Source organism: Trachypithecus francoisi, unplaced genomic scaffold, assembly GCF_009764315.1.
Source record: "Trachypithecus francoisi isolate TF-2019V2 unplaced genomic scaffold, Tfra_2.0 Contig00586, whole genome shotgun sequence".
Taxonomy (NCBI): Eukaryota; Metazoa; Chordata; class Mammalia; order Primates; family Cercopithecidae; genus Trachypithecus; species Trachypithecus francoisi.
Window position 1 is genome coordinate 1,827,634 of NW_022680749.1, and position 27,919 is coordinate 1,855,552.

Genomic DNA, 27,919 nt, shown 5'->3' on the forward strand with positions numbered 1-27,919 from the left:
GTGTCATTAAAAGAAATACTACTACAATAACTATGTTAATTTATTCTTCATCCTGTCAATAGAAAATAAAGGGGGAGGAGAACCAATCTTTTCATAGTCTTCAGTCATTTGCAGCCTTAGGTGTGTGTCTAGTCAGTTTGTGAATCCACTGTAATTTAAGTTAGAAGATGAATCCAATTAATACTTCCCAAGCAAATAGAAACTTCATTGTATTCAACACTGTGAACAACTGTGTTGACATAATTGGAAAAGTATATACATTTTGTTTGTTTGTTTGTTTCTGAAGAATCAAGTTTTCCAAAAAGTACCTTGTGACATTAAGGTTTTAAATTTCCCCTGAGAGTAATAAAGAATAAAATGTATAAGAACATAACGAGCTCAGTGGAAACTCATGCATGGAAAAATTGCAGTGTTGGGCTCCTTCCTTTCTAACCTTCAGAAGTTAAAATTTAGGGGTGCTACAGGATTTCCACACCCTTAGTTACCACATCCCCACTCATTAAGTTAATTGACACTCTTGGAAAGAGCACAAAAAAGTGTGAATGCCATGTTTTACATATTTACCCCTTGCATGGAGCCTCAAGATCAATATCCTTCACAGTCCTCATTATAGAGAACCAAAGCTTCTAGGTTCATTTACTTGTTCAGATTCTAAAGTCCATAATTTATTTTAACAATCTTTTTCATAGAAGAGATTGTGAATACTATATTTCAAAACAGAAGAAATGGTATCTTTTATTTTTCAGTTTTGTGTACAGTTCAAGTTCTCCTATTGGTGTATGCAGGTTTATTTATATTGACTACTCAGAACCCAACTCTATAGTTAATATAAAAGGAAGGACTGTTTGATAGTAAGAAATAATTATTCTGACTTCTTTGCAAAAAGAGAAGTTTGCAATCTGTTAATTTATGTATTTCCAACTTAATACTGTACAGGAAAATTGTTGTGTCTAAGCAAATATCAAAGAATATGTAGAATTTTTTAAATTTTGTTTTTACTAACAAGTGAGAAAAAGGTGACTTGGAGGGAAGAACAGATAATTAACAAATTTAGGTTTCAGATCAAATATGTTTGACCCACACTTCCCAAAACACTGTAGGGGTGTAAGGATTATTAAAATATTATAAATAAATAAATCTGCCATATGAATAAGCATTATTTATTGACAAAATATAATATACAATTGTCTATAAAAGATAAGATGATTCAGAAAAAAATAGTTTTGCTTTCAGGGGACTTGATTTATTATTTTAGCTCTGACAAATAAATATATTAATTTAGTTAAAGTCACTAGCCTATCTGCAGATCAGTATTTTTACTAGCTTAATGGCAGTTAAATGACACAGACAGGGACATCTTTTCCTTGAGTCACAACAGTATCTTCACTGAAGTGCTAAATACCTGATGCAAATGGGAAATACCTGATAACTATTTATTTAATGAACTTGACAATGCATGAGTAACAATGTATATATAGCTCCAAATTGGAAAAATAAAATAAGATACATATAAATTGCTCTGAAAAAAAATTCAGTAAATTAACATTGTTTTCTGTGTATAAATATATCTAATCTTAAGTGTCATTATTGTAGTGCACTGCAGAGAAAATCTCCTTTTATCGTGTAAAATGGCAACAAAGGATATTTCTCAGTTTGTATCTGAAATGTTCTAATCATAGTATTATGTTAAGTATATAAAATAATTTACATAGCTACAAAAACATATAAAGAGCATTTTTAAAAAAAATCCTTTACTCCTGCTTCACAGAATGTAGCTTTTAAAGAAACTTGTTCTTGTTTTCAAATGTTAAAATTTTACCACTTACCATTAGAAGTTTGAAAAAATTCAAGGGTCACTTCAGTCTCCAAAAGGTATGTTTTTGAGGGTGAAAAGCTTTATTCCAGGGGAATGGCCTTCAGTTGATATCCACACATTAATATTGTATGAGAACTCTGGCAGTTTCCTCCGAGGTGCCAGTCTGAAGTGAGAGTAATGGAATTGAGAGGATGGAAGGCTGACAGTGGCAAATGAGTTGTGTGATATGAAGAGTGGGAGTCAATCTAGTAACTGTATCCCTAACTTGGTTTCAACGGAAGTAATAAACTCCTAATTGTGTTTTACAGGATATGAATGATTATCCTCCTGTCTTTAGTAAACGAATATACAAAGGGATGGTGGCTCCAGATGCAGTCAAGGGTACACCTATCACAACAGTTTATGCTGAAGATGCAGACCCTCCTGTAAGTAGAAGGCATTGATTAACATTCTGAACTGTACTGAGAAAAATCCTTAACACTCATAAATGACTCAATCACAAGACAGCAAAAGTAGTCTCTGTGAATTTCACCCTATTTATTCATACATTTTATGTTATGTTGCTTATTTCATACACAGGTACAGAGCGTATTTCAAATGACTATTATTGAACCTAGACAATAAAGAATATGCTTTTTGTTTTTCTAGAATGCACAATGTAGTATTTACTAATTTATCTAACAATGATAAATATAGGTAAAAAGAATTGTCTACATTTGTAAGCTTCACTTAATCTGGATATGTTTTCAATTTATGTATTTTCCATTGTATGCATATACGACTATTTTGTTAGCAAACTCCAAATCAACACATCACATAAAACGTATATTGAATATGTTTATTTTGGTAAATTAAAAAGCTTAAGATTGCTTATAGAAAATAAGTAACAGATTCTTTTATCATACAGAACTTTACTTCTTTTGAGAATTCCAAATTATCTTTCAAGGCAAGGTTTTTAATTATTATTAGAGCAGGAGTGATAAAATACCATGTAGAATTAAAAGTATACATATAAAAAATGCTTTCTATAAATACCTTGATTGTTTTCTAAATATTAATTATTATCCTAAGAACTCAATGATGACTGAAATTTTTCGTTGAGTGTGTAGATTCACACTGTAAGTCGGTGGCTGATACATTTTAGAAAAATACAAATAAAAGTTAAATTAACTATTTTAGAAGAGTAAGTTTTTACCCTTATTTTATGTTGGTACCATAAAGACAGAGTAATTATTATTCGGATAGGCTTGCCAAGTGTTTTCTACTCTGTTACTGTTATAAATGTTCATTAGTTAGAAGAAAATAGTTTCAATTTCGTGTTCTTCAGGGATCTTGTGCCACTACCTGGGGCTGTAAGTATGTATCTTAACACTGTAGGTTTATTTGATAGTCTCTCTTCCAAACTAGAATGTAAGGTCCTTGAGGGCAGGAATCAAAATTTATTTCAGTTTGTATTTCCATGTCTAACTCTAAGCCTGCTACTTACTAGTCTGCCAGGAAACATTTGTTGAGTAATTGAATAGGTGAATACATAAATGGTTATTCTGTATTCTTTAGGATTGACAAAATGTGCCAGATTTTCAGAAATTTAGTTTTATACTACTCTAGAAAAAATTCTTAATATCTCCAAGACTTAGTTTGGCCATTTAAGGGCTATGAGAATTAAATGATTGATGTATATACATGCTCAACCAGGCTTCTGCACCGCATATATTAGGTATTACTATTATTAAGCAATAATAATTTTCATTTCTAGAAGTTGGCCACATCGTTTTCAAGGCATCCTCTTTCTTTTGAATGAAGTGAGAACCACTCATTTTAAACTATAAAATGACACCACCAAAACTTTTTGAACTATCAGAGAAACTGGAAAAACTCTGAAAGCCAGAGAGAGCGTTGTTGTTGAATATAAATTAAGAATTATAAAATACATGTATTGCAAAACTGAAGTGCTCCAGAGGGAGGAAAAACATATTCCAGGCACTTTTCCCCCTACTGAATTAAAGCTGAGAGGATCTGTTTTTTCTACCTTGCTTTTGTGACAGCATTGACATTATGTAGTTCACATGGGACATGGATAGTGAATGACTGATCATTTTGGAAATTAAAAATGACTGACCTATTATTTCTTTTCACCACAGACATCTCATTCCCAAATTTGACAAAACAAAACTGCAGGTGTAATGTTTATTTGCATGGTTTTGTTCTTTTTGAAACTGCTTTTATGAGGAGATTTGGGGGAACAAGGTTAAATGGTAACAGAATAGTGTCCTTTGTGAGTATGTGAACATGGAATAATTGGGATAAATAAATAGGGTTTATGTTTCATCTTCACTTCATCTCCAAGAAGTGAAGCATTATTCATACCATTCCTTACATTTGACATATTTTAGGAATTTATAAGGTTCTTATTTAAAGTAGGGTAGTAATTGGAACATGTTTAATATGAGCAATTTTGACCAACTTTCACATATATTATATATATATATATATATATATATATGCATTGTGAGAATTATGTAGACATTTAAGACTTCTTTTTTCAGGCTTTGATACTGATTTATGAAATAAATATGCTCCATAAAACTTCTTACAATTTTTAATAGTTATGAACTTTAAAATGAGTTCCCAAATATTTAGTATTCTCACTATACTTTTTCAGAAAGTATACATATAAAGATAAAATCATTACAACTGTGAAGTATTTTATTTCCCTCTGTTGAGATTTTGAGAGCTATTGTAGCCTTTCAGAGTTTAGATGAGCTACCTGAGGAATTATTTGCAAAGCGGTTTTAACACCCAGCTCTCAAGGGTACTTTTGTTGATCTCTAGAGAATAAAAAAAAAAAAAAAAAAAAAAAAAAAAGGCCAGTTCCTCTTTTCTATAATGTATATCTGTGTTTTATTAAAATGTCATGATGTTACCCAACATACTATGTAATTATGGACATCTCCCAATGCTTAACCCTCCAAATAGTCATTCTGTTACAATCTATTAGTGGAGGGTGTTAACAGTAGAAAGAAAGTCATCTTTATCTGTAATTTGCTGCTTGCTTGGTTTCATGTGCCATAGTTAAAACTATTCAGGACCAAGAGTGTTATAAAAATGTATTTTTCTTTCCAGAGAATATAGTTTTTCTGTATCATTTTCAATTGATATCACTACTGATCTATTTTTCATGACTCACCACATCCTGGCTTGTGTTATTCTGTATTGATTTAGGTTATTGCTAGCAATGTAGCAGAAACTCTGATTTTTAAGATCTGCAGCTACTAACTATGATTTCTCACCCAGGAGCATGAGGAGGGAATATATACAGCTCAGTGTTGTTGTTGCTTTTTTTCCCCTTAACATCAAAGCTGTTAGGGAAATAATCAAGAACTATTTTTACTGTGAATGTCAGCTTGTGAAAATTGACATGATATAGTCCCAGCCTGACTCCCATTGGTCTCAAATACTTAACTAGAAAGAAGGCACACCATGAAACAGTTGGGGCTTGATCTTTAAAACGGCAATGGAATAGAATTAGATTTGAAAGTGTAAACAGGTATAAAAGGGAAGGGAATTATATTTCCTAGGCATAATAATTTATGATGCCTTCATTATATTTCCTAGGCATATTTACAACAGCTATTTATATTTTCCATATTTAAACCTATGTATGACATACAACACTCCTTTTATATTCTGACCCATCCACTCTTAACCTCTTCATTTGCTGCATCTCTTAGTTAATTATGTCTTCAATTTATTGAGGATATACACTTTGTAAGTTCTTAGTGAAAAATGATTATATTATTAATAATACTTGAAATTAATATTAGAATTAATAATTCAGATGTAAATAATGCTCTTTTAATTTAAAAACTGTCATACTTACCAGAGCTAAAGGGGCATTTTTCTTTTGCTATAAATGGAAATGTGGGTAAAATGTGTTTGCTTCAACCTTTACAAAAGTGTCCTTCAGATCCCATAATGTATTACTAAATAAAACTAAAATCTAGCCTGAAAAATCTCCATACTCACATACTTAGCAGGTCAACAAACTAAAAGCCTAACTTCAGTAGCATGTTTCCCTGTAACAACAGCTTAGTCTCAGCCAATCCCAGTAGCTATACTTTAATCACTCACAGACGGCCAACTGTTTAAACTTTGTTTAAATAAGGCAAATGCTGAGCTGTAACCAATGCAGCTGTTTTTGTATCTCAGTTTTGGTTTTTGCACATCACATTTTTGCCCCCATAGATGTTTGACCTTGCAACAGTGCCAAAGTCTCTATGAATTTTCTTTGATTCTAAGGGCTGATTTGCAAATCATTTTTTTTTTCTTTTCTCAAACTCTTAAATTTGTCTAAAGTTTTTCTTTTAACAGTATCAATAATTTACATATTTTGGGGGTAGGGAATAAGAATATACCTCACAGAATCTGGGTCCCAATATACTTTCAACAAGACAGGTTTCCAAGAAAATTGAGTGAAATATAATAGGCTTTCTCTGGGACTGGCCCACAGACCTCCTTTTATGGCTTAAATGATATTCTTTATTCTGAATGTCTTGCCAGAGGAAATGGAAACAGACCCTCTGAAAGGGTATCATGGCTTCTCATGACCTGGATTCTTGGCCTTAACACCCTCTAAGTTAAGACACTCATAATTCCTGGTCTTATCTTTGTCCTCTTTGCAATTCGTTCATTTTCTTGCATGGTGACTATGTTTGGACGGTTGCCCTACAATCAAACACAGACCTAACACAGCCTAGACAACTGTGTCACAGCCTGACACATGAGGTCAATTTTAGGACAAATTAAATTTGAAATTATTTCAAGACATCTATGTGCAACTATCTATAGAATGATAAAAATTAGCACCCACACCCTCCCCCATCCCCTCAGCTTCAGGTGTGGAGGATGGAGGCTGAAAGAGCTGTACCATGGGGCTGGCAGAAACCTTATCTGTTGCCCAGTTATCAAACCAAGGAGTACATGAAACCTAACTCTGAAAGGAAGCTAGAGGCAGATGGCAGCATGAGGCTAAGGTTGCCTTCACAGAGATCGGCAACTCGGTGAGGAGGACCTTATAGATGATAGGTATTGAGTTGCCGCAGCTAGTTTGATCTGATGTGGGGATGATGTGGTTGCATTTAAAGGGCCTGGGATGGATCAGGCAGAAAATATCACACTAAGAGCTTAAAAAAGAAATGTGAACACAGGAGTTACCTGAATTGAGGTTCAAACTCTGAGAGTAAATCCATTCTCCAAGAATGAAAACATAATCAGATAAGAGACAAACCTGGAAATAGACTCTCAGAATTTGGGGATACGTCAGGGACTGATTAGTGGAAAGAGCCAGAGAAAGTAAAGACTGACGAGATGGAAAGGAAATATGCTAGTGATGCAGTACAGGTAAAAAGAAATTTTCAATGGAGACAAGGAAATGAATGGTGAAAAACTTTGCAGACAGGGCAAGGACAATATAAAGGAAGGACCATAGTTCTGTTGATTAGGAATCCATGGGCGGCCTTCATGGTAAATTGGCCTCTGGTCTCCTGATGCTGCCTTCTTAGTCTTCTAATTTTCATGTGTCTGAGTCATTTGGGGATATGACATTTATTTATAACGCACCTTTTTGTTTTTAACTGTGTAAGTTCATTTTCATTCTTTGAAGAATTAGTCACGTACATTTTCTTTAAAAATAATTTATGGTGCCTTAATTATATTTCCTAGGCTTATTTACAACAGCTTTTTATATTTTCCATATTTAAACCTATGTATGACGTACAACACTCCTTTTATATTCTGACCCATCCACTCTTAAGCTCTTCATTTGCTGCATCTGTTTATTTATGTCTTTAACTTATTGAGGATATACACTTTGTAAGTTCTTATATGACACTTTTTTTTGCTTATGCTTGTAAAACTTGAAAGACTACTAGAGTCTTGGGTCAATTTTTTTTCCCTTTAAAGCTATATAGACGATGTTTCACTATTTTTTATTATTTAATAAATTATAAAATGTGAAGCCAAATTAATTTTTCTTCATTTTTCAATATTTTATCTTTATCTGCTTATAAAAATCTCCATTTTTATATTAAAGTTTTTTATTAGTACATATTTAGATATTCTTTCTTTGTATGAATTGTGTCTGGTGTATGATGGCCCCTCCTATGCAAATTTATACAGTTTACCAGCTCAATAAAATTTTAAATGGTTTCAAGGGTGTGGGCTCAGGAACAAGAATGTCTGGTTTCAACTTTAAAAACTCCCACTGACTAGCCCTGTGGCCTTGGTCAAGTCACTTAATTCACTGTAACCCTCAGTTCTGGCATCTGGAAAATGAGAACAAAAATAGCACAATTAAAACTTTATACCCTGTGAACAGCCACTCCTTATATCCCCTTTCCCTTAGTCCCTGACAACCACCTCTGCTTCTCTGAGTTTGACTGTTTTAGATATCTCGTGTAAATGCAATCATGCAGTATTGGTCCTATGACTGGCTTAGTTCACTTAGCATAATGTCCTCAAGATTCCTGCACATTGTTACAAATGGCAGTACTTCCTTCTTTTTAAAGCTGAGTAATGTTCACTTGTATGCATATACCACATTTTCTTCATTCATCTATCAATGAACATTTAGGCTGTTTCCACATCTTGGATATTCTGAATAATGCTTCAGCACACATGAGAGTACAGATAGATATCTCTTCAAGATCCTGATTTCAGATCTTTTGAATAAATTCCCAAAAGTGGAACTGCTGGATCATATGGTAGTTATATTTGTAATTTTTTGAGGAAACCCCATACTGTTTCTCATATTGACAGTGCCATTTTACATTTCCACCAACAATGCACAAGTGTAGCAATTTCTCCACATTCTTGCTTTTTTAAAAATATTTTTTAAATAACAGCAATCCTACAAGGCATGAGGTGATATCTGATTGTAGTTTTGACTTTTATTTCCCTGATGACTAATGATGTTGAACACGTTTTTATGTACTGTTGGCCATTTGTATGTCATTTTTTTTTAAGTGTTTGTTCAAATCCTTTACCCATGTCTTAATTGAGTTATTTGTCGTTTGTTTTTCTGGTATTGTTCTAAGGATCTACTTTCCAACATTGTGGCTATAGTTAACAATACTGTGTGATACACTTAAAAAATTTGTTTAGAGAGTATATTTCATGTGTTCTAAAAACAAAAGAAATACGTCATAGGGTTGCTCTGAGGTCGAAATGATGTAATTTATGTGGAACAGTTGGTGCCTATCATATAGTAAATAATATATATTAACTATCTTTTTTTATGTTTACTCTGACTTTTTTTATGCTTTAAGTCTATGAGATCTGTCATCCATATTAATATTTTGTGATCTGCTTCCTTCTCTTTGTGCTTCTCCCCTGCATTCTGGAAAATCCTATAAAGGTCAGAGGTCCAGGAACCAAGCATAAGTTGTATAGAAGAAGGGGGTGGCATAAGGTACTGGGGTGTCAGGAAGGTGCTGTGCCTCTGAAACATGACCATGACAATTTTTTCCCTGCTTGATCTTTTCTCGGGGTGTGTTTATAATCTAAGGACTGAACCTGAGTATTCTGTTTCGAAGTTTCCCTTTGACTAGACTACCATTGTAGCTAAATGCTATAGCTTGTTTGGCTTCACACCTGGCTGTTTCACTCATCATGATAATGCAGAGCACGCCACCCCATCCTCTCTCCAACCCCAAGCCATCTTTACTACAGAGTCAAGTAAAAGCATTCAAGACAATGCAATTGTCAGGAACATTATCTGTCATATTAGGAACTTTCTAATGTATCACAGAGATTCCTATACAACTGTGATCATTAGTTACTGTGAAGTACCCTGTGAACTTCTGGCACGGCAGGATTTGATTAACACATAGCAAAAAGAATGAAGTGTAAGAACTGAGTGCTCAGTGAAAACAGTGAGAAAAAGAAAGCAATACCATTACACATTTTTTTTTAAGCACACAGTAGCATCTACAGGTTTTCCTACAAAAATAATTCTTAGTAAACAACACCAAAATCTCACTGTTCTACAATGGCAAAGATCAATATTTTTATTTATGGGTCTGTGAGGCAGCTAGGAATTGGCTGACTTTGACTAGGCTCATGTCTATTCCACTTAACTCTTTCTGCAGGGACGCATGGCTAACCAGGCCTGCTTTTCACGTGATAAGAACAGAATCCTAAGAGAACTTGCCTAACCACATGATGACATGTAAAGACGGCTCCCATGTCACAGTTCTTCGTGTCTATTGACCAAAGCAAGTCACATGGCCTAGCCCAAAAAATCAGTAGAACAGGAAGTGGAAGAAAGAGGAGGGGATATTTGCTAAACTATAATAAAATGTACCATAAATGGTTCTACTTAAAAGATACTCTTTAAATGTATTAAAAAAGTTGCCACTGGTGGCAAAGAGAGGTAAGAAAAGAAGGTATGAAAATAAAAGGAGAGAAAGAAATGAATAAACAAATATGCCTTGAAGACCCATCAATGATAATGTTTCATAAACTATAGATTATATTTAACTCAAATCTGTGCCCTTGAGATCCAAACAATAAAAATTCCTCAAGATTTACTATATATTTGTTCATTGAATATTATTTAAAGAGCTTCTGTTATATAAGAGATGCTAGATTAAGCAATAAGGGAAAACTGTCATGGTTCCAAGCCTCAGTGTTTCAAACTTAAAAGGATAAAAGTTAAGTCAATCAAATAAGGCCAGCCACGGTTGCTCACGGCTGTAATCCCAGCACTTTGGGAGGCCCAGGCGGGTGGATCATGAGGTCAAGAGATCGAGACCATCCTGACTAACACGGTGAAACCCCGTCTCTACTAAACATTACAAAAAGCTAGCCGGATGTGGTGGTAGGCGCCTGTAGTCCCAGCTACTCTGGAGGCTGAGGCAGGAGAATGGCTGAACCCAGGAGGCAGAGCTTGCAGTGAGTGGAGATCGTGCCACTGCACTCCAGCCTGGGGAACACAGCGAGACTCTGCCTCAAAAAAAAAAAAAAATTGAAGTAAAAAAAAAAAAGAGAAAAGAAAAGTACTTAGAAATATTTAGGGTTCTGTGAAACCATATAAGAGGGAGCATTATTGTATCTAGAGAGTCAAGGGAGGTTCTAGAAGTGATTCTGAGCTGAGATCTGAAGGTCATGCCAAGACAAAGTAACGTAGCAAAAGAATCTGGCCCTGAAACATGAGGAAGAACAATAAGTTTCAAAAATCCAGGGCCATTTTGTTTTTCGGGAGGATGGAGAGGGAAACCTAGTTGGATCCTGCTTAATCTGGTAGATTGTGAAGACAGTATTAAGAATCGTTTTATCCCAAGAAAAATGGAAGGGATTTAAGGCATAGAATATGGGGTCACTAATTACTAGCTCAGGTAAGACTCATCTCTTAAGTTCCTTTGACTACATGAATTTTTTGTATTAGGAAAGTCTGAAAGTGTGCCAAATGACAACTTCATAAACTTAACTGTGTTTAAATAAATACATTTTACAAGGAATGTGTTATTTGATGCCTTTAAGGGTCGAGTTACAATTATCTTTGAAAAGCACATTTCCCAAAACATTTAGTGGTAAATAGCCTTAAAGCAAATATTTTTTACAATCTTTAATAGCTGTGTCAATATCCTATCTATAGAAACTGAACTATACAAACACCTTATATTAAGTGTCAAACTGCATAAAGAACTTGCCAACATGTTGTCAAAACATATTGATCATTCCAGATGTTAGAAACAGGGAAGAGGGAGGAAGAAGTAAAAAAAGCACATGACTTTCTTAGTGGTTACATGAAGAGTTTGGCCTGCTGTTTCTTTTTTTTTTTTTTTTTTCTATTTTCTCCTTTAAGGATACCTTGACATTCAGTTAAATTCACTAAAATATGACTAAGTCACATGTCTGCAAAATATATATATATAGTGTGTGTGTATATATATATACATATATATAATACACATGAGTTAAACACAAACACCAACACTAGTGACATTAGTCAATAATTTTCATAAACTCTACAGATGTTCACCAAACCTAACGTGTATATATATGTAGATATACATATATATACACATAGATATACATATATGTGTATCTACATACATACACACTTTATATGTATATATATATGTATATATACGTATATACACACACACACGTATACACACACACACACATATATATGTATATACACACACACCAAAAAACCACTTTGTAGTAATTCCTTTATAGTAATTCCTGATGTTAAATCATACTTGGGAGATTTTGTGAATTGCATTGTTACAAAATAAATCAGAGTAGTTGCTTCAAAGACTTTGGGAAAAATAATTTTGCAAACCCGTCGGGGTAAAATTTTTGTGTTCTTGAAAACAAATTACTTAATGTTTGTTTTTAATGATAATAGTATGTTTAGTATTCCCTGATACAATATGATGGCTATAATTATGAAGAAATTATGAAGGAAACGATGTGAGCCTGAATAAGTAATTTCTTGATAATTATGTTTTTAAGAAAAATGACTAAATCAAGATGTCCCCTGATATTAAGGACCTAATTATTTGGGTCCATTATATTCTCATTGAAATTCCCTAAATTTTCAAGTTTGAAACATCCTTCATACAGGTATGCAATTACCTTCTGTAGTAATTAATTATATTCTCACTATAATTAAGCCGAAACATATAGTGTTTAACACACTATAAGAACAGAAATCAAAAGTAGAAAACATGATAAATAATGAAGAAAATAATTGAAATCTTATTCTATTTTCTTCGTGTAAATTTACATTTATTCTGCTATATTAATTATTCCCACCTTATTATTGTGTAGAATTATATCACATTTTGATTTTAAAAATCTAACGTGAGCATCATCATTAATGCAGGATTTATCTGCCATGTATTAGTCATATTAATACAGACATAAGTAAATATTCATATTCATAATTATTGAATTCTACACAATTCAAATTTAGCAGATAAAAGGACATCACAAAGCTGATATCATTCCTCCCATATTTTGGAAACCACATAATATTTAAATGTTACCTACTACCCCCAATCATATTTAGAAATATACCTAAGTCATGAACCAAAAAAAATGATTCCTTCATAATAGACGTCATAAATCATGTTCTTCCTGAGTGCCGTTAGGTTTGGTGAACATCTGTAGAGTTTATGAAAATTATTGACTGATATCACAAGTATTGGTGTTTGTGTTTAACTCATAAAAATTATATTGTACAGCAGTTAATTAACTTCTTTAAACCTTGTATCCATATAGGAATAAGAAGACCTATTTCACTGGATTACTGTTTGGGCTTAATGGAGAATGACACACTTAGCTTATGTGAAGCACATTGATATTAGTTAATTTTTCCTCTTCTTTCTCCTCACTTTCAGAGTGATGGAAAAACACAACTTTGCCTCAAGTTTGGTATAGTGCTTACATCCTTATCAACTGTAAGCTTTAGGATATTAATGCCTGGACTCTTGAAGTAATTTTGATGTCATCTATGGCACTGTAATATTTGAGAAGAAAGTTTTCATGCAAATATGCTTATAGGGTCTTTAGAATCCCACACATTTTTAAAAGATACATATTTTGATAAAGTTCTTACTGAAAATTAGTAAGACTTTTTGTTTAAAAGACAGCTTTTAATTCATGTAACTTCCTACTGATACTTGTCTACTTTTACCCCTTGTTTAAAATCCTAATAAAATTAAGTTTTTATTTTTTTCTTTCTTTTTTTTGAGATGGAGTCTCACTCTGTCACCCAGGCTGGAGTGCAGTGGGTGCTGCAACCTCCAGCCCCAGGGTTCTAGCAATTCTCCTACCTCAGCCTCTCAAGTAGGTTGGATTACAGGTGCCTGCCACCATGCCAGACTAATTTTTTTGTATTTGTAGTAGAGACGGAATTTCACCACATTGGCCACGCTGGTCTTGAACTCTTGACCTCAGGTGATCTACACACCTCAGCCTCCCAAAATGCTGGGATTACAGGCATGAGCCACCACACCTGGCCTAGCTTATCATTTAATACTCAAATGATATACTAAATTAGACTAAGACAATTACTGTACTCTCTATTAAGTAAAATACACTTTGTGTATTTTGTAATTTGTGAGTGTCTGCAGTGAGTTATAAAGTCTGCTTTACTATAAATCTTAAGATCTGTTCTCTAGCTGTTAACACCTCCATTGAATAGCACCACATGCTTCCTTTTCACAGTTTTAATCAGAAATTTTGGGAGATAATTGTGTTTTTATGTGTACCTTCTGTCTCTCCAACCTGTCCAATTGTGAGGTCCGTAAGTACAAAAGCATACCTTGTTTTTCTCATCCTTGCCCACCAACTTGAGAGACAAATATGAGAAACTGTCAATGAGAAAATGAACAGATATTTATGGGTTATAAATTGAAAACTTCCCAACAATTTATCCACATTCTTAGGTAAATGAATTCTTAGAGGACAATATGGTTTTGCTGTGTCCCCACTCAAATCTCATCTTGAACTGTAGTTCCCATAACCCTCACGTGTAGTGGGAGAGACCCGGTGGGAGACAATTGAATCATGGGGGCGGTTACTTCCATGCCCTTCTCATGATAGTGAGTTGGTTCTCACAAAATCTCATAGTTTTATAAGAGATTTTTCCCTTACTTCACTCTGCACTTCTCTTTGCTGTCATCCTGTGAAGGATATCTTGTAAGTTTCTGCCATGATTGTAAGTTTCCTGAGGCCTCCCCAGCCCTGCAGAACTATGAGTTAATTAAACTTATTTACTTTATAAATTACCCAGTATCTGGTATGTCCCCATAGCAGTGTGAGAATGGATTAATACAGTAAATTGATACCAGGTAGAGCGGCACTGCTGTAAAGACACCTAAAAATGTGGAAGTGACTGTGGAACTGGATAACAGGCAGAGGCTGGAACAGTTTGGAGGGCTCAGAAGAAGACAGGAAGATGTGGGAAAGTTTGGAATTTCTTAGAGACTTGTTGAATGGCTTTGAGCAAACTGCTCATAGTGATATGGACAATAAAGTCCAGGCTGAGCTGGTGTTAGATGGAGATGAGAAAGTTGTTGGGAACTGGAGGTCACACTTGCTATGCAAAGAGACTGGCAGCATTTTGCCCCTGCTCTAGATATCTGTGGAACGTGGAACTTGAGAGAGATGACTTAGGGTACCTGGTGGAAGAAATTTCTAAGTGGCGAAGTGTTCAAGAGGAAGCAGAGCATAAAAGCTTGAAAATTTTTTAGCCTGATGATGCAGTAGAAAAGAAAACCCATTTTCTGGAGAGAAATTCCAGTTGGCAGAAGAAATTTGCATAAGTAATGAGGAGTCAAATGTTACTCACCATGACAGTGGGGAAAATGTCTGCAGGGCATGTCAGAGACATTCATAGTATCCCCTCCCATCACACACCCAGAGGCGTAAGAAGGAAAAATGGTTTCCTGAGCTGGGTCCAGGGACCCCCTGGTGTGTGTAGCCTCAGGACTTGGTTCCCTGCCTCCTAGCCACTCCAAGCAGACTAAAAGGGGCCAAGGTACAGTTCAGGCCATTGCTTCAGAGGGTGCAATTCTCAATCCTTGCAGCTTCCATGTGGTATTGGTCCGGCGGTTGTAGAGAAGACAGACAGTAATTGAGGTTTAGGAACCACTGCCTAGATTTCAGAGGATGTATGGAAATGCCTGGATATCCAGGCAGAGGTGTGCTGCAGGGGCAGAACCCTCATGGAGAACCTCTGCTAGGGAAGTACAGAAGAGAAATGTGTGGTGGGAGCCCCCACACAGAGTCCCACTGGTGCACTGCCTAGTGGAACAGTGAGAAGACAGCCACTGTCTTCCAGTCCCCAGAATGGTAAATCCACCGACAGTTTGCTCTGTGTGCCTGGAGAAACTGCAGGCATTCAGTGCCAGTCATGAAAGCAGTCAAGAGGGGGCTATACCCTGCAAAGTCATAAAGGTGGTGCTGTCCAAGGCCATGGCAGTGAGAGGTGACAATGTGCTAGCAGCCCTCACTCTCAGCTCCTCCTTGGCCTCCGGCCTCGGAGGCCACGCTGGCGGCGCTTGAGGAGACTTTCAGCCTGCCACCGCACCGTGGGAACCCTCTCTGGGCTGGCTGAGGCCGGAGCCGCCTCCCTCTGCTTGCAGGGAGGTGTGGAGTGAGAGGCAAGGGCAGGAACCGAGGCTGCGCTCGTGGGCCAGTGTGAGCTCCGGTGGGTATGGGCTGGGCGGGTTGGCACACTGAGCCACCAGCCAGCGCCTCAGGCCCAGGGGCTTAGCACCAGGGCCAGCAACTGCAGAGGTTGTGCCCAGTCCCCCAGCAGTGCCAACCCCACTGTGCTGCACCCCGCTGCAATCGCCAGGCCCTAGCTGCCTCCCCATGCGGCAGGACTCAGGACCTGCAACCCGCCATGTCTGAGCTCTTTGTGGGCTCCCAGGGAGACTGAGCTTCCCCAACGGGCGCGGCCCCCTGCTCCCTGGTGCTGGGTCCCATGACAGCCCAAGGGCTGAGGAGTGCAGGCGCGGCTTGGGACTGGCGGGGAGCGCCACCTGCAGCCCTGGTGCAGGATTCACTGGTTGAAGCCAGCTGGGCTCCTGAACTGGATGGAGACTTGGAGAATCAGCACTCTGTGACTCTTGAGTCCCTAGCTCAAGGATTGTAAACGGACCAATCAGCTCTCTGTAAAACAAACCAATCGGCTCTCTGTAAAATGGACCAATTAGCAGAATGTAGGTGGGGTCAGGTAAGGGAATAAAAGCAGGCTGCCCTAGCCAGTCAGCGGCAACCGCTGGGGTCTCCTTCCACACCATGGAAGCGTTATTCTTTGACTCCTTGCAATAAATCTTGCTGCTGCTCACTCTTTGGGTCCACGCTGCCTTTATGAGCTGTAACACTCACCGTGAAGGTCTGCAGCTTCACTCCTGAAGCCAGAGAGACCACGAACCCACCCACCAGGAAGAAGGAACAACTGCAGAGGTGCTGCCTTTAAGAGCTGTAACACTCACTGCAAGGTCTGCAGCTTCACTCCTGACAGTGAGACCAGGAACCCACCAGAAAGAAGAAGCTCCAGACACATCTGAACGTCCTAAAGAACAAGTTCCGGACACACCATCTTTAAGAACTGTAACACTCACCGCGAGGGTCTGCGGCTTCATTCTTGAAGTCAGTGAGACCCAGAACCCACCAATTCCGGACACAGCAGCACACCTCTAGCATCAGTGAGACCTGGATATAATATGGAATGAAGGAAGATCATTTGGGAGCTTTAAGATTTAACTTCTCCACTGGATTTTAGACATGCATAGTATAGCCCCTTCATTTTAGCCAATTTCTCTTATTTGGAATGGTGTATTTACCAAAAGCCTATATCCCCATTGTATCTAGGAAGTAACAATGCTTTTGATTTTACAGGCTCATAAGTGGAAGGTACTTGCTGTGCCTCAGATGAGATTTTGGACTTGGACATTTGGATTAATGCTGGAATGAGTTAAGACTTTGGGGGGGGCTGTTGGGAAGGCATGATTGTGTTTTGAAATGTGAGGACATGAGATTTGAGAGGGGCCAGGGTGGAATGATGTGGTTTGGCTCTGTCCCCACCAAAATCTTGTCTTGAACTGTTTTTCCCATAATCCCCATGTGTTATACATCTTGGCAGCTCATGATACACATACACATAAGTGTTATTGAAATACCAGGGGTTTGGTCTAGGATCAAGCTTTTCAAACCCATGGCCCATAGGCCACATGCAGCCAAGGAGAGCTTTCAGAGCAGCCCAACACAAATTCGTAAACTGTCTTAAAACATTGAGATTTATTTGTGATTTTTTTAAAGCTTTCAGCTATCATTAGTGTTAGTGTATTATATGTGTGGCACAACATAATTTGTCTTCCAGTGTGGCCCAAGGAAGCCAAAAGATTGGACACCCTTGGTCTAGGTCCTGTTGCTCACTGCACAGAAAGCCAGTCACTGAGACAAAAAGCATTGCTGGGGTTGGGTTTGCTGCAGCCCAGGAAATGGGAGGTTAATGTCAAATCCATCTCCCGGACTGACTAAAATCAGGGGTTTATATTGCAGAGAAGAATTGTAACTACATGCAGGAAAACAGGAATTAGGAAGAGATGAAGATGAGTTGGTCAAGAGGAAACAGGTGGTCAGTCAGTCATGACAGTGAGGGGTCTTTGTATCTCATTGTCCAGATGCAGTGCTCTAGTAAGTTTCAGTTCCTTGATACTATCTGGGAGGCCCGATGGTTGGTGTCCTTAGAAAAGAACTCAGATAAAACAAATGTAGCTCTCTCAAGTTTTAAGACTGGGAAGGTTAATTTGTTTTTTTTTTTTTTTTGAGACAGAGCCTCCCTCAGTTGCCCAGGCTGGAGTGCAGTGGCCCGATCTCAGCTCACTGCAAGCTCTGCCTCCCAGGTTCATGCCTTTCTCCTGCCTCAGCCTCCCAAGTAGCTGGGACTACAGGCGTCCTCCACCACGCCTGGCTCGTTTTTTTTTTTTTGCATTTTTAGTAGAGGCGGGGTTTTTCTATGTTAGCCAGGATGGTTGATCTCTTGACCTCATGATCTGCCTGCGTCAGCCTCCCAAAGTGCTGGGATTACAGGCGTGAGCCACCGCGCCCAGCCATGAAGGTTAATTTCTATGTTCATTTAAAAGCCACCATAAATATCAGTTCTATGGGACAATTGAAATCACTTGTAGTATTCATTTAACAAATTATTATTGCCCTCTTAAATAATGCAAATCAGAAAAAATCTACTTACAGCTCACAGATGATGGACAGAGGCTGCAAAACCATACACAAGTATATATGTAACATAATTTCACATAAGAATATGTACTATAAAGACAATAGTTATAGACTCAGAGTGGTTTATGGATGGGTATATGCAGAGGAGTTGGTGTCATTTGAGACCAGAATGTTAAAAGAGGCTAATGATGCAAGAATCTTACAAGCAAAGGCAAAAGCAAATGGAAAAGCCTTGAGGTAGGAAGGAGGTTGGTGTTTAATAAGGTCAATATGGATGAATTATTTCTAAAGAACGTGTGGAAGAAGGGGATATGAGATGAACTCCATCTCTCTGTAAGTTTTTTCATTTTTTGTACTCTGATGACTCAGTAATTTCTATTCAGTGAACGTGTTAAATGAATGAATGAACCCCACATTACCTAGGGTTAAGCATGGTACTATAAATCATATGAGCAAAGCAAAAAGAATAATGCCGGAAGCATCACACTACCCTACATCAAACTATATTATTAATACAAGGCTACAGTAATCAAAACAACATGGTACTGGTACAAAAACAAACACATAGACCAATGGAACAGAATAGAGTTCTCAGAAATAAAGTCACACATCTACAACTATCGGACGTGTGACAAAACTTAGAAAAACAAACTATAGAAAAAAACTGCCTATTCAATGAATGGTGCTGGTATAACTGGCTAGCTATATGGAGAATGATGAAACTAGGCCCTTCCTTCAACCACGTACTTTTTTTTTTTTTTTAATAAGAATCAGTTACTTAAATTTAAGACATAAAACTATAAAACTCCTAGAAAGAAACTTAAAAAATATCATTCTAGACATTGCTCTTTGCACATAAGTTACGACTCAGTCACCATAAGCAATTACAACAGAAACAAAAATTGATGAGTGGAAACTAATTAAACTAAAGAGCTTTGGCTCAGCAAAGAGACTATCAACAGAGTAAACAGACAATCTGTAGGAGAAAGTATTTATGAATTATGCATCTGACAAAGGTCTAATATCCAGCATCTATAAAGAACTGAATTCAACAAGCAAAAAGTAAACACCCCACTAAAAATCAGAGGACATGAACAGACACTTCTCAAAAGAAAACATACAAGCAACTAACAGACGTATAGGAAAATGCTCATCACTAATCATCAGAGACATGCAAATCAAAACCACAGTGAAATACCACCTCACACCAGTCAGAGTACTGATTATGAAAAAGTCAAAAAATAACAGATGCTGGTGAGGCTATGGAGGAAACAAAAAAAGCACATTCGTTGTTGGTGGGAATGTAAATTAATTCAGCTACTGTGGAAGGCAGTTTGGAGATGTCTCAATTAACCTAAAACGGAATTACTATTTGACCCAGCAATTCTATTAGTGGGTATATAACCAAAGAAAAATAAATTGTTCTACCAAAAAGACACATGCACTTATATGTTCATCACAGCACTTTTCATAATAGCTAAGACATGGAATCAATCTGAGTGTCCATCAGTGGTGGATTGGATAAAGAAAATGTGGCATATATGCACCATGGAATACTATGCAAACATAAGAAAAGCATGAAAGAAGTGAGAGGTGAAGCCAGCTGGACTTCTGGGTCAGATGGGGACTTGGAGAACTTCTCCTTCTAGCTAAAGGATTGTAAAAACACCAGTCAGCACTCTGTCTAGCTAACTGGGTAGGGACCTGGAGAACTTTTCTGTCTAGCTAAAGGATTGTAAGTGCACCAATCAGTGCTCTGCATCTAGCTAAAGGTTTGTAAATGCACCAGTCAGCACTCAGTAAAAACAGACCAATCAACACTCTGTAAAATGGACCAATCAGCATTCTGTTAAGTGGACCAATCAGTGCTCTGTAAAATGGACCAATCAGCAGGATGTGGGTGGGGACAAATAAGGGAATAAAAGCTGACCACCAGCACCAGCAATGACAGCCTCCTCAGATCAGCTTCTCTGCTGTGGAAACATTGTTCTTTTGCTTTTTGAAATAAGTCTTGCTGCTGCTCACTCTTTGGGTCCACACTACCTTTATGAACTGTAACACTCACCGCGAAGGTCTGCACCCTCACTCTTGAAGCCAGCAAGACCACAAAGCCACCACGAGGAACAAACAACTCTGGATGCGCCACCTTGAAGAGCTGTAACACTCACTGCGAAGCTCTGCAGCTTCACTCCTGAAGTCAAGCGAGACCATGAACCCATCAGAAGGAAGAAACTCCAGACACACCTGAACATCAGAAGGAACAAACCCTGGACACACCATCTTTAAGAACTGTAACACTCACCAGGAGGGTCTGTGGCTTCATTCTTGAAGTCAGCGAGACCAAGAACCCACCAGAAGGAACCAATTCTGGACACAAAAGCATGCCCTTTGCAGCAACATTGATGCAGCTGGAAACAATTATACCAAGTGAGTTAATGCAGGAACAGAAAACAAAATACTGCATGTTTTCACTTATAAGTGGAAGCTAAACATTGAGTACACATGGACGTAAACATGGGAACAGTAGATACCGGAGACTGTTAGAGGCGTGGGGGGAAGGAGGGGAGCAAAGGCTGAAAAACTACATATTGAGTACTATGTTTGCTACCTCAGTAACAGGATCAATTGTACCCCAAACCTCAGCATTATGAAACGTACCATGTAACAGACTTGCACATGTACCCCAGAACCTAAAATGAAAGTTGAAATTTAAAAAAATAAGAAAAAGGGCAGAGGCACCTGTGGTCTCCGTCACTTGAAAGTTGTGAAGATCTAAATGAATTAGCAAAATAGAAGAGTGAAGAGTGGTTACTAAGGCAGCCAGTAGTGTGGAATATGATATTCTATAACCCACACAAAGAGTGTTCCAGAAAAGATAGAGTGATTATCAAAGCTTTAGAGAGTTTTCATATAAACAAGGACTGCAAAATGCTGTATTTCACAAATAAGTAGAAATAAAACATATGAGCATGATGACAAGTGATAGTAAAAATTTATAAAATTTTTAATTGCTAATATTTTAGACAATTTTTAAATTTCTCTTACAAATACATCTTATATAAACATATTGTTACTTAGTTGTATGATACTAATCTTTAAAGTTAAATATATTTTATTTAATGGAAAACAAAAAGCCCTTAGAGATTTGTTTTAAGTTGTGTTTAATTTCTGGCTGGGTGCAGTGGTTCATGCCTATAATCCCAGCACTTTGGGAGGCCAAGGTGGGTGGATCACTTGAGCTCAGTAGTTTGAGACCAGCCTGGGCAACATGGTGAAACCCCATCTCTTCTAAAAATGCAAAAATTATCCACGCATGGTGCGTGCCTGTAATCTCAGCTGCTTGGTAGGATGAGGAACGAGATAATTTGAGCCTGGGAGGCAGAGGTTGCAGTGAGCCGAGATCACGCCACTGCCTTCCAGCCCGGACGACAGAGTGAGACTCTGTCTCAAGAAAAATAAAGTAAAATAAACAAATAAACATATAAATTGTGGTTAAATTAAGTTGTTGTATCTATGTTGGCAAAGTTTATAGCTCATCTTGATTGATTAAGCTTCCTGTAGTAGCATGCTCCTATTTTGAATATTTTATTTATAAAATATATGTATCCTTCTGTAGGATCCTGACTATGTTACTTATTTGAAAATTCCAGAAAAAGTATCAAAAACGTTTGGGAAATGAAAACTGGAATTAAGAAGGATTGTTATACAGCAACTCATCAGTCTTTTAAAAACATGGTTATCTGAAGTAGCACTTACACTGATACATGGGCTTGACTCCATCTGTAGAAATAGCTGACATGGTTAATGAGAAGGTTTCCAAAATCTGTCCTGCTATGCTTTTCACATGACCTCAGTTTTCATAAAAAAAAAAAATTAAAGAAGAAATGTATTGTATATACATTTCAAAAGACTCCAAGAAGCAGAAAAATTGGAAACTCGATTTGGCCACCGTTGTCTTCTGCGAAGAGAATCCTTGCAGGTAGTTTTCATCATTTTTCTGTTAAATTGGTGTTTATCTCTTGCTTAATACTTTCCTCATTTTTTTTCCTTTGATAATCCCTCTTCATGGTGACTAGGCAAATAGAGTCCTCAAATTGTTTAAATGCAGCTTCCCTTTTAATGTGATATTACATACGTATTACAATACTACTTTCTAACTTTTGGTAAATCATTTTGAATCAAAGTCTATTTTATAGTCTTCTTTTGATATTTTACATTGTCTGAAATGGCTACATATATTTTACCTCATGATATTAAAATATCTGTGCTAAGGAAGAGATTTTAATTAAGCCAGTTGAACTAAAAAATAAAATTAAATTGATTCCATTATTTGAATAATAAAATTAAATAGAGAACTAAAGTATTTGGTTTCCCTAGTGCATCACATAAAAAAAAGACAATTTGTTTCATTTCATTTTTTTCCTTTTTGAAGGCAGAGTTAATACATTTGCAAAACTATGATAGATTTTAAAAAGGCATACAGAAAAGATGTAATGGCAAGAAAACAATGCCTAAGGTAATTCAAAAATAATTAGAAATATCTCTCCTAATAAAGAGAGGCTCAGGTGAAAACACTGGTCTTTATAGGAGCTATATTGCCCTGAAGAAAAGAAGCCACTATGTTCCCTCACTGCTGAAGACAGAATGAGATTTGGTTTCAAGAAATATTTAGATATGAGGAAGAGCCTTTCTAATTGGTAAAGTCCTTAAATGCTTCTATGGGTTTCTTACAATGGTTATGATTTTTTTTTCTAAAAATCTTTTAAAAATCTATTTAAATGCTGTGGGCTAGTGGTAATAGTGTGTGAACACAGAGAAATAGCTAATGACCTCAAGATTTTTCTGAATCTAAATAGAGAACACTATATTTGGTTGATGAGAGTATGGAACCAAAGAAGTAATTTACTGGTCATTTGTGAACCACATGACAGCCTCACTTCAGTAAGAACTTTAAGAAAGTAATTCTGTATACTACTTTTAGTGTTCATATTAAAGCAATTTTATCACAGTTTCAAAATGATATAAAAAATAAATCTATTGCCAGAGTAGCACAATTTTAAATATTGATTTGGTTGTAGAAAGATAGCTTTAATCATTATTCATGGTCCAAAAAATTTCTCTTGACATATATACAGGTATACATAGAGAGATACAGTATAATATGCATGCTATATTATCAAGAATGAAGTAGAAGTTAATATTAAAAATTTTCATCTTGATTTTAAATGTTTTCTATACTTTAAAAAATAAATATGATTATTTGAAGTATTTCATTGGAAGAAATATTAAACTTATTGGGAATATATAAAGGAGAGATCTGTCTATTCCTAATACAATTTAAAATATAAGCAAATATTTGGTAGTTTAATGTTTATCTAGACCAGGTTAAGTGATTTACACCTGTAATCCTAATACTTTGGGAGGGCAAATTGAAAGGAACACTTGAGGCCAGGAGTTCTAGACCAACCTGGGCAACATAAAGAAACCCCCATCTTTACAAATAATTTAAAATAATTTGTTCAGCATGATGACATGCACCTGTAGTTCCAGCTATTTATTAATCTGCTCTCCCATGGCTATAAAGAACTGTCCAAGACTGGGTAGTTTATAAAGGAAAGAAGTTTAATTGACTCACAGTTCCAGAGGGCTGGGGAGGCCTCAGGAAACTTACAATCATGGTGGAAGTGGAAGCATACACATCCTTCTTCACATGGCGGCAGCAAGGAGAAGTACCAAGCAAAAGGGGGAAAAGCCCTTTATAGAACCATCAGATTTTGTGAGAACTCACTCATTGTCACAAGAACACCATGAGGGTACCCTCATGTTCAAGTTACCTACCACCAGGTCCCTCCAACAACACATGGGGATTATGAAAACTACAATTCAAGATGAAATCTGGATGGGGACAAAGCCAAACCATATCAAGCCTCTTGGGAGGCTGAGGCAGAAAGATTGCATGAGCCCAGGAGTTCAAGGCTGCAGTGAGCTATAATGGTGCCACTGCACATCAACCTGGGTGACAGCATGAGATCCTGTCTTTAAAATATATATATACATAAACATATGAATAACTTAAATATTTGTGTCACATATATCATAATTATTAAGATATATAATTCATAAACTCATTATGTTATTTTAGTTTTTAAAACATATCCAATAAGAGTGAGTTTTATACATTAGAATACATTGATCATATCTGTTATATTTTAGTGGAATCAAGTGTTAAAGGATATTTAACAAATACTAATTATTAGTAATTTTAAGTGATCAACTTTATAACATTTTTTTAGAGTACTTAAAATTCTGGGTTTCAAAATGAGAGGTTTTTCCAAGATTAAAGCCACAGCTATTTTTATGTTTTATTAAAACAATGAATTTGACTTGATTCATGTTGTAAATTTCCCAGAAATAATGTTAGGACTAGAGCTGTTTCACCTATTATACAGTTTAATTATACAACTATTTTAAAAAGACTTTGGAAAGAAGTAAAGAAAGAAAAGGAGGGAGGAAGGGAAAGCAAAAAGAAGCAAAGAAGGGAAGGAAGATAGTAGGAAAGGACAGAGAGGGAAAAAAACTTTAAAATATTTTCAAGGGAAATTCTACATCATTTTAGTTATTTAGTTATCATAATATGCGATATCAAATAAAATGTGGTACTTTGATAACACGGGTGATAAAAGAATCAAAATGTTTCTTGCAGGCTAACTGAATCCTATCAGGGCCACACTTTTGTGATAGTGTGGTAATCTATAGAATAATAGCGATCTTAGAATAAAAAGTTTATTGATATAGTCACTATGTAACATGTATGTTCATATTTATATACATAAGTCGTATCTGTAGAAATCATTTAGGAAGTTCTAAGATTTTCTGGATAGCAAACTATTTTAGTCATATGTTCATATTTATATACATACAATCTTATCTGTAAAAATCATCCAGGAAGTTCTAAGATGTTCTGGATAGGAAACTATTTTAGGCATCTGAGAGATAATATTCCATAATACCAGCATGTTTTCTTTTTCATTTTATCAATTACAGACATAATTCCATATTCATCACAAATATGTTGGCTTTATTAAAAAGAAGATTCTAAGTATAATCATTTTATGTTTTCGAGAGCCAATCTGTGATTGTCATAAGTAATTTTAGTCACTGTACTACAGACTGAATGGGTCCTCATGCTAGCAAAAACTCTAAAAATTTGTTCTTGAAACAGTGGGTGCTATAATTATGCTTTTTCATCATTGACCTCCTGTTCTGGAGGTGACTTGGATTATGTGCTGCATAACCTCTTAGAAAGTGTTCTAAGGCAAGATTTACTAGGGCATCAAATTCTATAGTATCTTTGCCAAGTAATTTTGCTCAATTGTGTTGCCACCTTATTTTCCTAATAAAGGACTATTGCCTTTAAGATAGTACTGAAAAACGTTAAGTTGATTTGATGTTAAAAGATCTCTGTTTTAGTGTGAGCCAAGTTTCTTCAAGTAAGAACTTTGCCATTTTCCAGCTAAGGAAATTTCAGAAAGTAATTCTTAAAGCCTAGATTTTATTATTTTAAAAATATAGGTAGTAGGGCCGGGCGTGGTGGCTCACGCCTGTAATCCTAGCCCTTCGGGAGGCCAAGGTGGGCAGATCACGAGGTCAGGAGTTCAAGACCAGGCTGGCCAACATAGTGAAACCCGTCTCTACTAAAAATAGAAAAAATTATCAGGGCATGGTGGCGGGCTCCGGTAGTCCCAGCTACCTGGGAGTCTGAGGCAGGAGAATCACTTGAACCCAGGAGGTGGAGGTTGCAGTGAGCAGATATCGCACAACTGCACTTCCAGGCTGGGCGAGAGTACGAGACTCTGTCTCAAAAAGAAAAAATGTAGGTACTATTGATACCAACTTCTGAACTTATCGTAAGTATGAAAATGTATGTAATACATACAGTTTGATACATAGTAAAACACTCAAACTGATAGCTAACAACTCTTGTTATTATCATTATTATTAAAATGCAAGCAAAGTTGCTGACATTGCATGACACTGTGCCCCAAGTCCTACGATGTGTTCTGCTAAACCCCCACTCTTTCTCAGGCAAGTCATATACAAGGTTAGCCACTGTATATGATTATAATAAGTCTGATTATGTCCAAATAGGCAAAAAGTTTTTCTTAAAAAAATGCCCTTGTTTCTATACATCTTCAGTGGGTGAACTGACCATCCACCACTAGGTGAAATCAGTTGTTTATATAAAAATATTATCCCAGAACTGACAGTTCTCTAACATGCTTTCCAGGTGTATTCAATGTTTTCTATTTCCCAAACCTTGAAATATATGAATACTTTAGATATCAGTTGAAGTGTCTGGGCACCCTTGATATGTGGTTATCCATTCACCTATTTATGCATTCAGTCAAATACTCCTTGAATACATATATGGGTCAGGTAATATTCAAGGTACTCAGCTAGAGTCCCTACCCTAATGAAGCTTGTATTCTTATGTGGGAGACAAACAGTAAACAAGTAAATACATAAAATATATGCTATAATTTCAGACAGTGTTGCTGAAGAAAGGTAATTTAGTGGGAGTATTAGAGAACGCCTGGAGAAGAGGAGGGTAAATGTATTAGTCAACAATGTGTGAGATGAGTGTATTGTATTGCTACCTTATTTTCCTGGTAAGGGACTATTACCGTGGCAAAGCCAAGGAGGCAGGAACAAAGAAGATGTGTGAAAAAGAAATAAGCAAGGTGAAATCAGATGAGCAGGCAAAAATTAAATGTTTTTAGGATCAGATTGCCCATACTAACAACTCTGTGTTTATTTTTTGTGTGTGTGTGATGCAAAATCATTGGAGGGGTTTAAGCAGGAGTCATGAGATAATTGTAATAGAATTGAAGCAGAAAGTCAATTAAGAGTCTACTACAGAAAATACAGAGGATATGAGTAGACATTAGGGCATATATTCATTGAGGTACTGGCAGGATGTGATGATTATTTGGCTATGGGGCTTAAGAGAAAGGATCAATGATTACCCCTAGGCTTTCAAATAGAACACCTTAGTAAAAAGTAGAGCCATTATCTATAGTAGAAGAGTTATACATTTGGGAGATGAAATCATTCTGGTTTTGAATATGTTTACTTGAAAATAGCATATCTGCAGACAATTGTATGTCCAAGTTTGGACTTAAAAGGTGCAGAGTTTAGCCAGATATTAAAATTTGGTATTCATGAACAAATAGAGGATATTTGAAGCTATTGGACTGGGAGAGGTTCCAGGGGCCAAGAGTAGAGGTAGAAAACAGAAGTTCTCATAACAGAGCCTTGGAAAACTCCAGCATT

At 36.6% G+C, this 27,919-nt stretch overlaps 1 protein-coding gene across 16 annotated transcripts in view; it reads left to right on the plus strand.

The window, feature by feature from the left end:
* Nucleotides 1–27,919, plus strand: part of PCDH15 (protocadherin related 15) — a 1,849,154-nt gene that overhangs the window by 1,661,602 nt on the left and 159,633 nt on the right. For all 16 annotated transcript variants that reach the window (XM_033215155.1, XM_033215225.1, XM_033215195.1 and 13 more), the window contains one exon: nt 2,125–2,241. In XM_033215155.1, coding sequence (XP_033071046.1) covers nt 2,125–2,241 — 117 coding nt within the window. The remainder of the gene's footprint in view (nt 1–2,124; nt 2,242–27,919) is intronic.